The 17,660-nt window shown below is 42.2% G+C and overlaps 1 protein-coding gene across 1 annotated transcript in view; it reads right to left on the bottom strand.

The window, feature by feature from the left end:
* fes (FES proto-oncogene, tyrosine kinase) overlaps nt 1-14,494 on the bottom strand; it is a gene marked incomplete at its 3' end in the record, with an annotated part of 40,037 nt that extends 25,543 nt beyond the window's left edge. The window contains exons 1-3 of the mRNA XM_080771045.1: nt 14,488-14,494; nt 13,302-13,522; nt 11,239-11,412 (exon numbers count right to left, since the gene is read on the bottom strand). Coding sequence (XP_080627171.1) covers nt 11,239-11,412; nt 13,302-13,520 — 393 coding nt within the window. The 5' untranslated portion in view covers nt 13,521-13,522; nt 14,488-14,494. The remainder of the gene's footprint in view (nt 1-11,238; nt 11,413-13,301; nt 13,523-14,487) is intronic.
* Between the last annotated feature and the right edge of the window lie 3,166 nt (nt 14,495-17,660).

Raw genomic sequence — 17,660 nt, 5'->3', positions numbered from 1 at the left:
AAATTCAAAGACACAACACAAAACACAAAAAATAATACAAGATTTACAATACCCAACCCATTTGGACAACATGAAACATAAAAAATTCAAAGATCCCAACACAAAACACCAAAAATAATACAAGACAGACAATACCCCAAACACCTAGTACCACATGAAGCATGCAAAATTCAAAGACACAACACAAAACACAAAAAATAATACAAGATTTACAATACCCAACCCCATTTGGACAACATGAAACATAAAAATTTCAAAGATCCCAACACAAAACACCAAAAATAATACAAGACAGACAATAACCCAAACACCTAGTACCACATGAAGCATGCAAAATTCAAAGACACAACACAAAACACAAAAAATAATACAAGATTTACAATACCCCACCCATTTGGACAACATGAAACATAAAAAATTCAAAGATCCCAACACAAAACACCAAAAAATAATACAAGACAGACAATAACCCAAACACCTAGTACCACATGAAGCATGCAAAATTCAAAGACACAACACAAAACACAAAAAATAATACAAGATTTACAATACCCAACCCCATTTGGACAACATGAAACATAAAAAATTCAAAGATCCCAACACAAAACACCAAAAATAATACAAGACAGACAATAACCCAAACACCTAGTACCACATGAAGCATGCAAAATTCAAAGACACAACACAAAACACAAAAAATAATACAAGATTTACAATACCCAACCCCATTTGGACAACATGAAACATAAAAAATTCAAAGATCCCAACACAAAACACCAAAAATAACACAAGACAGACAATAACCCAACCACCTAGTACCACATGAAGCATGCAAAATTCAAAGACACAACCCAAAACACCAAAAATAATACAAGATTTACAATACCCAACCCCATTTGGACAACATGAAACATAAAAAATTCAAAGATCCCAACACAAAACACCAAAAATAACACAAGACAGACAATAACCCAAACACCTAGTACCACATGAAGCATGCAAAAATTCAAAGACACAACACAAAACACAAAAAATAATACAAGATTTACAATACCCAACCCCATTTGGACAACATGAAACATAAAAAATTCAAAGATCCCAACACAAAACACCAAAAATAATACAAGACAGACCATAACCCAAACACCTAGTACCACATGAAGCATGCAAAATTCAAAGACACAACCCAAAACACCAAAAATAATACAAGATTTACAATACCCAACCCCATTTGGACAACATGAAACATAAAAAATTCAAAGATCCCAACACAAAACACCAAAAATAATACAAGACAGACCATAACCCAAACACCTAGTACCACATGAAGCATGCAAAATTCAAAGACACAACACAAAACACAAAAAATAATACAAGATTTACAATACCCAACCCCATTTGGACAACATGAAACATAAAAAATTCAAAGATCCCAACACAAAACACCAAAAATAACACAAGACCGACAATAACCCAAACACCTAGTACCACATGAAGCATGCAAAATTCAAAGACACAACACAAAACACAAAAAATAATACAAGATTTACAATACCCAACCCCATTTGGACAACATGAAACATAAAAAATTCAAAGATCCCAACACAAAACACCAAAAATAACACAAGACCGACAATAACCCAAACACCTAGTACCACATGAAGCATGCAAAAATTCAAAGACACAACACAAAACACAAAAAATAATACAAGATTTACAATACCCAACCCCATTTGGACAACATGAAACATAAAAAATTCAAAGATCCCAACACAAAACACCAAAAATAATACAAGACAGACAATAACCCAAACACCTAGTACCACATGAAGCATGCAAAATTCAAAGACACAACACAAAACACAAAAAATAATACAAGATTTACAATACCCAACCCCATTTGGACAACATGAAACATAAAAAATTCAAAGATCCCAACACAAAACACCAAAAATAATACAAGACAGACAATAACCCAAACACCTAGTACCACATGAAGCATGCAAAATTCAAAGACACAACCCAAAACACCAAAAATAATACAAGATTTACAATACCCAACCCCATTTGGACAACATGAAACATAAAAAATTCAAAGATCCCAACACAAAACACCAAAAATAACACAAGACCGACAATAACCCAAACACCTAGTACCACATGAAGCATGCAAAATTCAAAGACACAACACAAAACACAAAAAATAATACAAGATTTACAATACCCAACCCCATTTGGACAACATGAAACATAAAAAATTCAAAGATCCCAACACAAAACACCAAAAATAATACAAGACAGACAATAACCCAAACACCTAGTACCACATGAAGCATGCAAAATTCAAAGACACAACACAAAACACAAAAAATAATACAAGATTTACAATACCCAACCCCATTTGGACAACATGAAACATAAAAAATTCAAAGATCCCAACACAAAACACCAAAAATAATACAAGACAGACAATAACCCAAACACCTAGTACCACATGAAGCATGCAAAATTCAAAGACACAACACAAAACACAAAAAATAATACAAGATTTACAATACCCAACCCCATTTGGACAACATGAAACATAAAAAATTCAAAGATCCCAACACAAAACACCAAAAATAATACAAGACAGACAATAACCCAAACACCTAGTAACACATGAAGCATGCAAAATTCAAAGACACAACACAAAACACAAAAAATAATACAAGATTTACAATACCCAACCCCATTTGGACAACATGAAACATAAAAAATTCAAAGATCCCAACACAAAACACCAAAAATAATACAAGACAGACAATAACCCAAACACCTAGTACCACATGAAGCATGCAAAATTCAAAGACACAACACAAAACACAAAAAATAATACAAGATTTACAATACCCAACCCCATTTGGACAACATGAAACATAAAAAATTCAAAGATCCCAACACAAAACACCAAAAATAATACAAGACAGACAATAACCCAAACACCTAGTACCACATGAAGCATGCAAAATTCAAAGACACAACACAAAACACAAAAAATAATACAAGATTTACAATACCCAACCCATTTGGACACCATGAAACATAAAAAAATCAAAGATCCCAACACAAAACACCAAAAATAATACAAGACAGACAATAACCCAAACACCTAGTACCACATGAAGCATGCAAAATTCAAAGACACAACACAAAACACAAAAAATAATACAAGATTTACAATACCCAACCCGTTTGGACAACATGAAACATAAAAAATTCAAAGATCCCAACACAAAACACCAAAAATAATACAAGACAGACAATAACCCAAACACCTAGTACCACATGAAGCATGCAAAATTCAAAGACACAACACAAAACACCAAAAATAATACAAGATATACAATACCCAACCCCATTTGGACAACATGAAACATAAAAAATTCAAAGAGACAACACAAAACACCGAAAATAATACCAGACAGACATTAACCCAAACACATTAGTACCACATGAAGCATACAGAATTCAAAGACACAACACAAAACACCAAAAATAATACAAGACAGACAATAAACCATACACCTTAGGACACCATGAAACATAAAAATTCAAAAACACAAAAAATTGAAAAGTATAGAGTTAAAGATCTATAAGGAGACTATTTGGTTACCAACTCTCCATGATTTAGCTGGGGAGGGTCACCTGAACCCTCTCAAAGACCATCGGTAGCCCACAGACCATTGCTTGAAAACATTTCCCTAGGTGACTGAAATCAGGGCATAAATGGTATTGCAGTTGTAAATATATTTATAGAAATTGACCACTAGGGGGATATCCTTGACTTACACAATAATTACATTCAAGGACCACTGGTGGTCCCCAGACCAATGATTGAAAAACATTTCCCTAGATGACTGAGATCACATCAGGGCATAAATGGTATTGCAGTGTAAATATTTATATAGATATTGACCACTAGGTGGAATCACACACCCACTGTCAATGTATGTAAGGAATTTAAATACTACCTTGATTAATTTATGCATACAATTCACTTCAAAGATAAGGACCCCCACCTTTGTGATTATCTAATTTGCATTTTACTACTAGCACCTGGTTAGAGCCCACCCCACCCCCTTGTTTATCTAACTTGCACCTGTTTAGATACCATCCCCCCCACCTCACCCCCCGCTTCATTTAATTTGCATGTCTGGCACCTAGCATTCCACAAAGAGGGGGGCCACATCCCCCCCACCCCACCCCCGCGCTTTCATTTAATTTGCATGTCGCACCTGGCACCTGGTTAGAGCCCATCCCCCCCTTGTTTATCTAACTTGCACCTGTTTAGATACCATCCCCCCCACCTCACCCCCCGCTTCATTTAATTTGCATGTCTGGCACCTAGCATTCCACAAAGAGGGGGGCCACATCCCCCCCACCCCACCCCCGCGCTTTCATTTAATTTGCATGTCGCACCTGGCACCTGGTTAGAGCCCATCCCCCCCTTGTTTATCTAACTTGCACCTGTTTAGATACCATCCCCCACCAAACAGTGACCCCCCTGCCCTAAATAAATATTGCCTGAGGTTAGCGACCATCCCCCCACCTTAGCCCCAGTGACAAATACAACATGTAAATTTGTTTGTTTTTCACACCTTCGAGTCAGCATCTCTGTATGCGGGAGGCATGGCACATGGAGGGAGAGAGAGAGATGAGATCAGCTAATCACACACACACACACACACATACCCCACATCATGCATTTTATAGATTTATAAATAACCTATTATTCGTTTTTATTATTATTTAATTATAAACTATTATATGCTAATTATATTTATGGATATTTATATTTATGGATATTTATGATTTATGATTATGCTAATTATATATATGGAATTCATGGAATGTCGAGAATTTTAATTACTAATTTGCATAATTTATGCATTAAATTGCTCACTAGCGCCACTAGTGGTCAGAATTGGTAGTGATCCCCCACACTATTATACTACTTCTGGCGTCCTCTGCTGAGGGTAGGCTCTGCAGGCAGTTGTCGACGTAGAAGCATCTTTCCACGGAGAATCTGACGTCTTCACCTGGGCTGCTGTTGTCAGTAACATGCCGCTGGAGGGCAAAGGTGGCACAGCAGGGTGAGCAGGTTGTGCCGAAGGGTAGCACTTGCCACTCGTAGATGTCAGGAGGCATGTCTCTCTTGAGGTCGCGCCACACAAACCTTAGGAGTGGCCTGTCTTCGGGCAGGAGCCGGACCTGATGAAACATGCCCTTAATATCACCGCTAATGGCTACGCTGTGTTGACGAAAGCGTAGCAGCACCCCCAGGAGAGAAGGACCGAGGGTAGGTCCAGGGAGGAGAGCGTCGTTGAGGTTCAGACCTTTGTACACATAGGAGCAATTGAAGACGATGCGGTTCTTCTGGTTATGCGACACCATGTGGTGGGGTATGAACCACGATTCCCCCTGGTCCGCCCTCTCCGGAGTGGTCAGCTTGGTGACTGAGCCTGCGACTTCAAGCTTGCTGATCTCAGCTTCGTAGGCTGTGGCCTTGTCCGGGTCCTTCATGAGCCGCCGCTCGGTGCTCCTAAGACTCGGCATTACGGCTTCTGGAGAGGCTTGGAAGTGGGGTGCAGTCTTCCTCCTGAGCATGGGCGTGGCGTAGCGGTAGATACCATCAACGTTGACACGTACCGTTCTGTTCTCCAGGAGAGCGATGGCCTCGTGATCTTCCTTTGACCGTGTCACCAACTTCTCATTACGAAAAGGTAGCGTATCAACCTGCCAGAGTCGCTCAACATTACGGAGAAGTTCTGTTGTAGCAGGGTTGGTGGAAGTAAAGAGGCAGTTCTGTGACTGGCAGTACTGTGGCAGTTCCCTGGCTGGGCCCTGCAGGGTCCATCCGAGGTTGGTCTTGATGGCTGCAGGTCCCCCTGGTGGTCCGCAGCGCACTGGCTCAATTGGTGTGATTAGGTGGGTCTGATCGCTGCCAATGAGCAGTAGAGGGCTGCCTCCGTCAAAGGACTCCAGGGGCAAACCCCTCAGGTGCTTGTACTTCCTTTGTAGGGCAGACACGGGATAGGAATGGTCCGCAAGGCTCAGGTTCTCGGAGGTAAAGGCACCCTCAATGTGGTATAGCTGTTGAGGGTGAGAAACTGGAGAGATCTTGAAGGAGACGTTGGCTCCATGGATAACCTCGATGTCCTGCCTGACCGTTCTCAAAGGCAAATCTTCAGGGGTGCCCCGCAGACCCAGTTTGGCAGCGGCAGTAGATAGAAGCACAGTGCGTTCGGAGCCGTCGTCAAGGACTGCATACGTGTCTAAGGTGCGGTTCTCAGAATGTAGCTGGACTCTGATGACCTTCAGGAAGACTCGGCTGCAGTCGGCTGGCCGGCCCAGATACAAGGACGTCTGGGCGGCTATGACCGGGTTATCCTTCGCATTCACGTTGTGCAGAATCTGAAGGTGCTTCTCCTGACAGATGTTACACGGCTTCTTCAGGTTGCACTGCTCAGGAGAGTGTGCTCGACCACATCTATGGCATCGCTTGTTATCCTTCAGCCATTTGGCGATCTGCTCCATTGTGAAGGACTTGAAGGTATCGCACTGACTGAGGAAGTGCTCTGTACCGTCGCAGTAGGGGCAGAACGGTTTAGGCTTGTTCTTCTTGCCTTTCTCCCCAGTAGAGGATTTGACGGATGGAGCAGGATTGGCTTGCGAGGGGTTTTCAGCGCCGTGGAGGATGGTCGCTGTCCTAGGATGGGCAAAAGGCTCCTTCCGTTGTGCCTGCTTGTGGGAGACAGGCTTCTCCTTCTTGTCATTAGGCTGCTCCTCATTGCCCTGGCACCAGGCTTCATACTGGAGCCACTGGGAGAACTCAAGGAGGGTGTAGATGTTCCCGGGTTTGTGAAACATCTGTCTGCGGAAGGCTGCACGCAGCTCAGTAGGTAGTTTCCCCAGGAGCCTTGCCACATGTGACCCGCAGCTTAGTTCGATATCCCCCTCGGGGCCGAGGGTCTGTAGTATGCCCACCAGGGCACGGATCTGCAGAGCGAACTTCTCAAAAGCTGCGGTGTCTCCCCGCCTTATGTCAGGGGAATCCATCACCTGGGTTATCTTCTTCAAGGCCAGCATGTGAGGTTGCCCGTATTTCTCAGTTAACGCCCACATAGTATCAGTGTATGGAGTCGCTGAATTCAGGTAAGAGTCGGCAATAAGGCATGCGTCCTCCAGCTTCAGGTGGTCCACAAGGATTTGATACTTGAAGAGCTCGGTACCGTCGGGTGGCAAGAGATTCTCCAAGGCGATCTTGAGTCGGGCGAATTCTCCAGGGTCCCGATGGACGAAACACGGTATGCTTGGCTTTGGTCCACGGTAGCTCCTCTCGTGACCCGATGATGGCAATAGCTGGGGATTGCCTCGAGGTGTATGGGCTTGAGCAGGGGTACGCATGGAGGCATGAGCCTGAGTGGGAGGCCTCGATTGAGCATGCGTTGCCTGAGGATACATAGGAGGCTGAGGACGTGAAGTAGACCAGGGATATGAGGCCGTCGCTCTAGGTGGCGACGGATAGGCAGACCAGCCTTGGTGGTCAGGCAGCTGCGGTGCAGGATAAGAACCGTACTGATAGGTTCCCGCGGCAGCAAGGTTAGCCTGAACCGGATAGCCCTGAGGTGGCTGTTGCTGATCATGGTATGGGGAATGTGTAGAGGGGGATGTCATGAGGCTCTTCATTGTCTGCAGCTCACGCATCATCCTCTCCATTTGTTTCATCATGGCATCTGCAGGTCCCTCTGGTTCCCGATGTGCTCTCCCGTAGGAGGCAGGATTGTAGCCTCTATCGTCAGGTGCATGCCTTGGATGTTCAGCGCTGGACTCATGGTATCCTCCCACGTAGGGGACAGGATCGTAGCCTCTGTCGGCAGGCACATGTCTTGCACGTACAGCGCTGGGCTCATGGTATTCTCCCACGTAGGGGGCAGGATCGTAGCCTCTGTCGGCAGGCACATGTCTTGCACGTACAGCGCTGGACTCCTGATGGGTCGACATATGGGGTTGGTTGATCACAGGTGCATAGGCCGTTGCTTGGGCCGATAGAGCATACCTCTCGTTAGAGGCTGCTTGCTGGTTTGGCGGCAAACTGACCCGTTCTTCCACCGTTCTTGGTGGCCGGTTATCAGACTGCCTGGTCGACCTGGAGCTGAGTTGGGCCTCTTCAAGGTCGTCACGGTAGTCATCATGACCGCTCGATGCAACTAATGCTGCCATGTTGAATAAGTTCAGTAGATTGTTCGTCCTCAGTGAGGACTCCTCTTCTACTCCTTCTTCTCCTGGCGTATCTGTATGCTGTGCTACATGATGTAAATCGGGTGCAGATTTACGTCTGAGGCGTCCCAGAACGTAGTCTGTGAGGTGGCTTGGGGGTTGAGTCAGACGTTTAGGTCGAACAGACCGTTCGGGGACGTCAGTCTCAGGACCGGTAGACTCCATTATAACCCAGGGTAAGCACAGCTATCCGGCTCGAAGGACCACAATGAAATAAAGGTATAGGGGAAAGGATAGGTGCTGGGAAAACAGTTTGTACTCGCTCTGGAGTGTCGGTCAGAACACTGGACGATGAGGCAAGATACAGAGTCCAACGGTTTAATGGGAGTTAAGGTGGTAGCGGACAGCATACAGAATGCACAGGTAGTTTCTATGCGTGTGTGTGGTTTCTGCAGGATAAACCCAGAAAGGTATAAATCAGCTCTGTATACTGTACTAAAGAGTTTAACACATGAATAGTCAGGTTAACATCAGATAAAACACAATTAACCAAAAATATACACATTTAGCACCGTGGTTACCTTCATAACTTACTACACATACAGCAGTCATTACTAAACATACAGCAGTTATTAATAATGTTCAAAACACAGGAGTTTCATTCCAAGCCATCACTACATAAACCATAGTTACATTTAAGTTACTAAACTAGAGCGCCCGCGAGGCGGCCTCTGTAGCAGCTGGCAATTATTGGCAATGATTGCATCGCGGATGCAGAGCACTCGCTCATGTAAAGAGGGGAATAATATATAGACGGTAAACATACATTCCAAACAAACTGTAAACAATACACAACCCAGGTAAATGCTATGGAATAATCCAGACAGGTAAAACTAGGCTGCAATATCAGGAAATAAACGAAGACAGCCTAAATAGCGTCATGTCCGTGTTGCAGCTCAGCGCATGTATGCACTGACCGGGTCATAAATAAGTGACAGAAAGCACGTTACACTCGGGAATAAATCACAGCAACATGTAACACAACTCACCACTGTTCAATGACGCACACAGGGTAAAGGAAAGTAAAGAACAGGAACGGGAATGTCCGTGGTGAGTTTGTATTGTATAACTCCGACGGGAGAAAACACCGTCTGTTGGCTTCACGTTGTTTGATTAATAAATGAAAAGGTGGGCGCACTCCCGCTACATGCCTGCGGGATGCGCTCATGCACGCGCTTCGGGAGCGTGCCTCTTGGACTTTGTAACAATTATCCTGTCTGTGTGTGATCTCCTACAATTATAGCATTTATCTACTCTTTTTATTTACTGAGTTGGCAACACATATTGTAATGTTCGATTGTTTGTCTTTTTGCTTTCTGTATGTCCTTGTCTATTTCTGTTCATGAAAAATGAATAAAGTTTAAGTTGAAAAAAAAAAAAAAACACCAAAAGGGGTTTCCGTACAGAATGCGATAAACTTTAGTGCCCAAGGCATATTACTAATGTTCAAAATGTCATGAAGGCACTCCACACAGGCACCCCCGCTCAGTGGCCTTGTGGTTAGAGTGCCGGCCCTGAGACTGTTCTTGTACATAATAAGTAACCGTCTATGTATTTTGTTTATGGTGTATCATTGTGTATGCACATTTTGTGAGTGTCTTGTAAGCCTGTGCGGACTGAGCATCTTATGATGTAGGACACTTTAATAAAAACTCTATCTATCTATCTATCAAGCTGCCTCACACTACAGAAACAGCAGAGAGTCTCCATGTGGCCTCGTGGCTCAGCAAGGCTTACTTTACCCCACACTGCAGGTATTATTTTATAAAAGAAATAGCCATGCCGTCTACAACGTGTCATGACTCGAGTAATATATATAATACAAATAATATCCGCTTTTGTTTTGTAGTCTTGTGGCGACACCTCGGATAGCTCGGTTTTCTGTCCGTACCATTCCCAAACATTACAGTACAGCTCCAAAACGAATGATCCAGAGTTAGTTTGGAAAGCAATAACTACATTTGCAGTGTGTCTGGGGCAGACACTCACGACCAAAATAGTGTTTCAGTGTGTCTGGGGCAGACACTCACGACTAAAATAGTGTTTCAGTGTGTCTGGGGCAGACACTCACGACTAAAATAGTGTTTCAGTGTGTCTGGGGCAGACACTCACGAATAAAATAGTGTTTCAGTGTGTCTGGGGCAGACACTCACGAATAAAATAGTGTTTCAGTGTGTCTGGGGCAGACACTCACGAATAAAATAGTGTTTCAGTGTGTCTGGGGCAGACACTCACGACTGAAGTAGTGTTTCAAATTAACGTTTTTTTTTTAAATTGAAAAGGTTACATCATTATGAGATTCGACTACGGTATATCCACAAAAGTTACCTGGACTTGTTTCACAGCACACTTTTTGAAAACTATACTACATCAAAGCATTGGCGTCAGCCCTTCATCTGTACACTGCAGCAAGAAAGGCCTAGCAAATCAACTAAATGTCTACAAATTGCTATTATGAACCAATATGGATTGCTGAAATAAACATAATTTGCGTGGCTGCTATGAAATTGGGTAATAAAAGGAACATTGTGAGGTAAACTACAGTAGCCTAATGGACTGTTAATCAAAATATGTTTTGTCACCAAACTGGGTTTCTGGTACATTAATTTTCATTTGATGCGACTGCTCTATATTAATAGAGCCGATATTACAGTTCTGCCTTGCGTGTCAAAAAGGGTTAGCCAGAAGGTTCATACAAGAGGGAAAAATCTGGAGTGAAAATGATAATTTAAGTACCAGTATAACACACACACACACACACACACACACTCACTCAATATAAGAAAATCTAATATTGTGAGCTAAGCTTTGACTAGTCGCCATTTCTCCCTTTTGTAAATTCAGAACGTTGTGGTCACGTGACAGACAAAGTTGGTTCGGTATTAGCATGTGTTTGTGCACGCGGGTTTATCACACCTTATTGAGCTCCTGTTGTAGTAGACTCCATCGCTCGCCGTAGGTCTTGCGGAGTTGCTGCTTGTCTCTGATGAGGAGCGTCAGCTTGCTCACGGGACCGTCCAGCAGGTCCTCTGAGCGCTTACGCATCACGCGGCTCAGGCTGTCCGTCTGACAGTACAGTACAGCCCACGACTAACAGGGGAGCAGAAAGGGAATGAAAAAGAATGACAAAAAAAACCAAATATGGATGGTGATAAAAAAGCAGAAAGAACAGCTCCATTTGAGTTCACATGGGCTTGTCAGTCTATGTTGTGTTGTTGTTGGTATGTATTTGGTTAAAATGGGTAGGGTTTAAAAAAAGGCAAGAGCTTGCTCTGGTGCACTGGCCTAAAAGTGGGTCCTTAAAAACGGCTAAAACGTCTGAAATGTATGTATGTAGGTATGTATGTATGTATGTATGTGTGTAGTATTTAAAAGGGGGGCTTTTTTGTAAAAAGCCCAGCCCACAATACCTTCATATATTTAAAACTAATCCAAAATAGGGTTACCAGTGAAGGGCAAAATGCCTATTCACTGGGGACTATGCAAGGCAGAGGCGTCCACCCCCCTGAGTCCAAGTTAGGCTAGACGGCATACCTATGTATGTATGTATGTACTGTATGTACTGTACTAGAATTTTGCGCCCGCTTCGCGGTCACTCAATCCCAGCGTTACTGGTGTGGGCTGAGAGCTGGTGACTCGAGCTGGTGACTCTGATTGGCTTGCCACATCTTTTCCGAACATGTTTTAATTGGCTAGTGGCCACATCTTTTGGCCACGTGACCAACTTTACAATTGTTAAAATAGATGTATGTATGTATGACCCTCTGCTGTTTGTTTCCTTTGAATCTACCTCTGGGGGACAGCGCCCCCTATTGCGGGAAGCGCCCAATAGAATGTGGATAACAAGATGTTGGCCCATTTGGTCCGCCCTCTGCCCGGCCCTCTTCCTGTGGGGGGCGCCTATAATAATTATGTTTTCATTCCCACTAACAACAATGAAATACACATTCTGAATGCCCCTGCTGACCGATTCAGTAGCGCAGCTCAGAATATGTCCTTGAGAGATGTATGTAATGTATGTTTCTATGTATTATAATATGTATGAAACTATGCACCAGTGTTGATTTCGACATTTCGTCGACTAAAACTAAGACGAAAAATGTTCGTCGACTACCTTTTTCACTGACGAAAACTAAATGGAAACTAAATTAAAACTAAGACTAAATACACTGACAATTTCGTCAACAAATAAAAACTAGACCAAAACGTTAAGAAGGGAATATAGTCGACTCTAGACTTTTAGTGTCTCGTGCTCACTCCTCATGCACTGAAGGAAGCATGACATGAGCTCAGTTCAGGGAGAGTAGCACCCAGGCAGGATTACAGTTTAGGCAATTGGCACTGGGTGAAAAAGTGGGTTACAAAATCGTGGCAAAAAAATGAAGGGAGAAAAAGAAAACATAAGCCCCATGCAAAATAAAATCTAAAATAGCCATTTTGTACAAATTCACAACGCTTTATTTTAGTTTAAGGCAACAAATGTGTTGTGTTGCCTTAAAATAAAGTAAGTCTCTGAGCTGTTCTCTGAAGATGTTCTTCCTCTTCCTTGATGTATGTAACTTCTGTAATGAATGACATGCCCAAAATAGGGACACGTTACTGTGTACATTTTCTGCAGTGACATACCCAAATATACTATATATAAATGTACTACGGTGGAAGAAATGCAAATGACCTCCTCTCCTTTCCATGCCATGCCATGCTGGAAGGCAGCGTTCAGGAGAATTGCCTTTTCTCCGAAGCCTCCTGAACTTGAACACATTATTTTGCGTTGAACAAATGTGTTGCTCCCCGAAAATAGCTGATCTGCAAGCTCTCAACACGTCGCAGCACGACACGTTGTGGGCTTGCAGATCTGCTATTTTCGCTATTTCTGTCCAAAAATGCCCTCTTATGGGATTTCACCCCCTGACCCTCTAACACTCTCTGCACAGATTATTATTGTATGCAGTGATTCTACCCCAGGCTATAGGCATCACCTTGTTGAGCAGGCTGATGTAATCCATTCCTCCTCCAGACTGAGGCCTAGTATCCACCAGGACAGACATCTGGTGAAGCTGTGCAGAGAACTCCCGTTCACTCTTGGCCCGTTGCGTCATCCATTTCTTCATGACCTCCATCAGGTGAAGCTCAGAGTCTTGGAGCCGCAGCAGGGCTGCGTGTGCTTGAGGACACCAGAGAACCTCCCCAAACCCCATCTCTGGAAATGAAGGTCAAGAACTGTTATTATTCAATCAAAGCAAACGGCATAAACAATATTAGTTTGCCCCTTCAAAAAGTTACAAGTTAGTAAGTCAGAAGGCCGCAGCCATGTCGTGCGTGCCAAGCCGTCATTCTCGGGGGGCAAGACGGGCAGTGTCGGTATAGGCCAATCAGAGGCAGATGGGGCGTTACTATGTCTATGCTCGGACGTAGAATAGATTCACGCTATTTCAATTGGGCCTATTGACTCAGAAGCTTTCAGCTTTCAGGAAGAAACCAAAAATACACAGGGAAGACATATTTGAATATATGTCAACCAGACCTGACATGTACTGTATACAAAACAGAAAAAGTACAAACAGCACAGCACTCCATCTTTAACCAACCCTTTAGTTAGTAAAACACACTTGAGTTACAATTGTACCGCCTTCAGTCAACATGAAATCGCTTGGTCAAAAATAGCAGATCTACTGTACAAGCGCACAATGTGTTACAACACAATGCGAGCTTGTGGATCGGGTATTTTAGGCAAAGATTTTGTGTAGATGGAAAAAAGCTGTACAGTAAATCATCCAAATAATTACTTGATTCCGTGAAAAGATTCTTCATAAGATCTCAATCAGATTATTATTTAAAACAATCAGACCATAATTGACTTGTATAATATATAAACGTAAAAATGTTTGTCCAATACAAATAATAAGAGCCAATGACAATACCAGTCAGCCTCTTTGTCTGAAGTCTCTGCAGAGAGAATGAAACAAACAGAACATAAACAAACAATGGGTACAAAAAAACATTGCTTTTCCTCCTTTACATTTGGCCCAAAGGTAACTTAAAGAATTAAAAGTAAAAAAATAATCTTCACAAATATAGTAAAAGTAAAATGTATGTTGAATGAAAACTACTCACACTTTTCATTTCATTCAAAATGTTATTTAAGTTAGTTAACTCACTACCCACCTCTGCTATGCACGATATGTTTTCTGTCTCTCAGAAATAATCCAATGGAGTCTGTAGAAGGTCAAATTGAGAAACATACTAGGCTATGTGCCGTTTGTCACTGATAACAGTCACTGATAACTGAGCCAACGTATAACCAAGGGGCTATTACACATTTTCACTTCCCCTTGGAACAAAACAGAAATTAGTTGTAATTAAACACTTCCTCATGTGTTCTCAAAACTGTTCTGTTAATATTATGACTTCAACAATAAACAATTACTGCCACAGTAATTCCTATACTGATTTATAAATGAATCCAGAGTCAACCATGAACCAAACCAAACCAACCAACCAGCTAGTTAACCATCCATCCCTATCTCTAGCATCATTTCTCTCTCCCCTCTGTCACTTCTGGTCTGTGGTCTGTCCTCAGCCCTATATGTTCCCTTAAAAGGTCAAGCATTGAACAAGCATTTAGGATGCTTCATAGTTCATACTTCATATGAGCTAACACATTAGACCAAAAATGCTGGTAACATTTTTCTTCTGTTGTATGTGTCTATGGAGTTAACATTACTCCATAGACACATACTTAGGTGTGCTTAGAATATTGAAATGTCTTCCCTGTGTATTTTGTTTTCTTTCTGAAAGCTATATAGTATTTTCACGTGCACTTCTCAGTTCCAAGTATTTTCACACGCACTCTCTGTTCCGAGTATCAAGACCTGATAGTCGCTATCACGCTGCAGACCAAGACCTCGCCGGTTCATCGGAATGTAGGTTTGTTTCCCTGCCCACATCCCAGTCTTTGTTTTTCTACAGGCAGGCGCTCGGGTGAATTTCATCCGTGTTTAGTGATAGTGAGAGAAAAATCCCATACACCCACAATGGAATGAAAAAATACCTGTATTTAGTGAAGGTGTCCTAGGGTTAAGGATGCATACAACTTGCATGGTTACAAATCTAAGCGGCGTGTGTTCATATTTGTAAGCCTCTGGTAATGTCCATGCATGAGTTAGTTGTGAGAGGCCTGCAGATTGCAGGAATGCCCAAGCCAAGAGCTATGGCATTGGCTAAATGCAGTGTCTGTGATAATTGGCAGTAGCCAATATAGTAGGAGTAGGAGACAATGCTTCCTGTATCGCGATTGAATCCAAAGTTTGTGCATTTGTGTTGTAACACAAATAGATGTTAATTGTGTGTGCACTGTGCAGTCTGTGCACGTTTGCATGTGTGTATCACTGTCTGGACACACGTCTTTCCACTAGCATAGATAGAGTACTGTATGTGCGGATGGTAGAGATGGTGCAGCAAATGAGTATTGAAACGGTTTCAAATATTAAAATTCAATATTTAAATGAAAATGACGTCCATAAGAGCGCCCCTCACTTCACACGGGTGTGATTCTTTAGGGGCGCTAGCCCCTCCTATATACCTACAGGTTTAATGTTTGTTTTAAAAATGCCATTGACAATAAAGAGAATTTAATGTTTGTTTTGTTTCAATGTTTGTTTTACATCATCATGTTGTAAGGTGATAGGAGCGCACCTCACTTCACACGGGTGTGGTTTTTACACCTTAACGTATCTTTTAACTGTTAAAACTGTTTAACTGTTCAAATTTAACTGTTAAAATTTAACAGACCAAACATTTGTTTGTAAATATTAGAGCAAAACTGGCTCTATTTTGAGATATGGTGCAATAACAATTAAAAGAGCACATTGTCCATCCAGATATTTCAAGAATACAATCAAAATCTATAAACAAACTAAAAAAACATGACTGTGTACCTTAATACCTCAATCAATAGCTGTAATCATATAAGGGCCTTAAAGTCAAGCTTGACTACTATGATGGTGTTTTTAAAACATCACCCCAAATGGAATGCTAAAAAGCCCTGTGAAGAATTTACAAAAAAGATGACAAAGTTCACTGTGTTGGATTACTGATCATCTGAAGTAAATTTACAATCTCTGCAAACTGATTCCTACCGTACTGAGATGAGTGAAAACCAATGGCTTCCTGGAAGGTGGGAAAAACACAACATCTGCCATGTGGATTTACAGTAGGATTTCAACCATATTTGGGCAATACTGACGCCAAGTCACGCCATTTCCAATTACATATAACATAATCTGTCAAGAACAGATTCCGAGCTGCAATCTGTCGGCAGGAGCATTCTGAACATTAAGGGATTGGGGGAATGACAACATAAACGCCACATCGGAAGAGGAGGGCGGATCAAATGGGCCAACATCCTGTTATCCACATTCTATCAGGCTGCGGGCTGCGCCCTCTATGGCTGCGCCCTTAGAATAATACTCGCCCAAGAGGCAAAGTAAAAAAAACAGCAGAGGGCGCTGTTCTGTCCCTTTATTGCCAATGGGTTCCCAGACTGCACAGTGCACATCGCAGAACATCAGATGACTCCTACAGCTACAGCATGGGATGAAGGTACGTGGACTAATATTGGGTGAAACCTGAAACTGTCCACCTCTGTACAGAGTACTATACAATAATACTGGTGTAAGTCTTAACCCTGCAACTTACACAAGCTGATTCAAGCAACGCAGTGCTACTGAACATAAACATAGAATGTCTGTGAAGTTACTATTATGCCTACAATAAATAGTTAGCATTTATTCCAATAATAATAATAATATTTAAGAGGAAAGTGGCTTAAGACCAAATTCCTGGAACAGCGTAAATAATTCTCTCAATAAAAACAATAATAAAACGTACAGCTCATGTAAAACAAAAAAATATATATTCATAATAACAGCCTACATAGTATCAGTGATAACTAGAAAGATGCAATCCTGCGGAATTGCGAGTGTGGTTGCCAATCTCGATTAGGAACATTGCTCAATTGGAAGAGCTGAGTTGGGTATGTCACCGCATACGGTCCAATCCGATGAGGGCACATGAAGTGCACAAATGCCTTTCCGAATCGCTGACCAATCGGAGGGGAGAATAGAGCGTTGTTGCACGATTTAAACGTTTTCAGCGATTTAAGCACTGGAGTGCAATAACAATATAGTGCTATGCTTGCCTATACTGTAGGCAACCACAGGGGTTACATCCAGGGTGGTGCTGTCTGACACCTAGGCAAAGGTACAAATTACAATGCATTTGGTCCTATATGGTAGAAAGGACACATTGGAATGCCTTTGTTGTGGTGTCTGGGCTCT

This window comes from Protomyctophum bolini (genome assembly GCF_963924005.1).
Source record: "Protomyctophum bolini genome assembly, chromosome: 1".
NCBI classification, from domain to species: Eukaryota; Metazoa; Chordata; class Actinopteri; order Myctophiformes; family Myctophidae; genus Protomyctophum; species Protomyctophum bolini.
The sequence above is the reverse complement of the archived record's forward strand: the minus strand, read 5'-3'. Positions and strand labels throughout refer to the sequence as shown.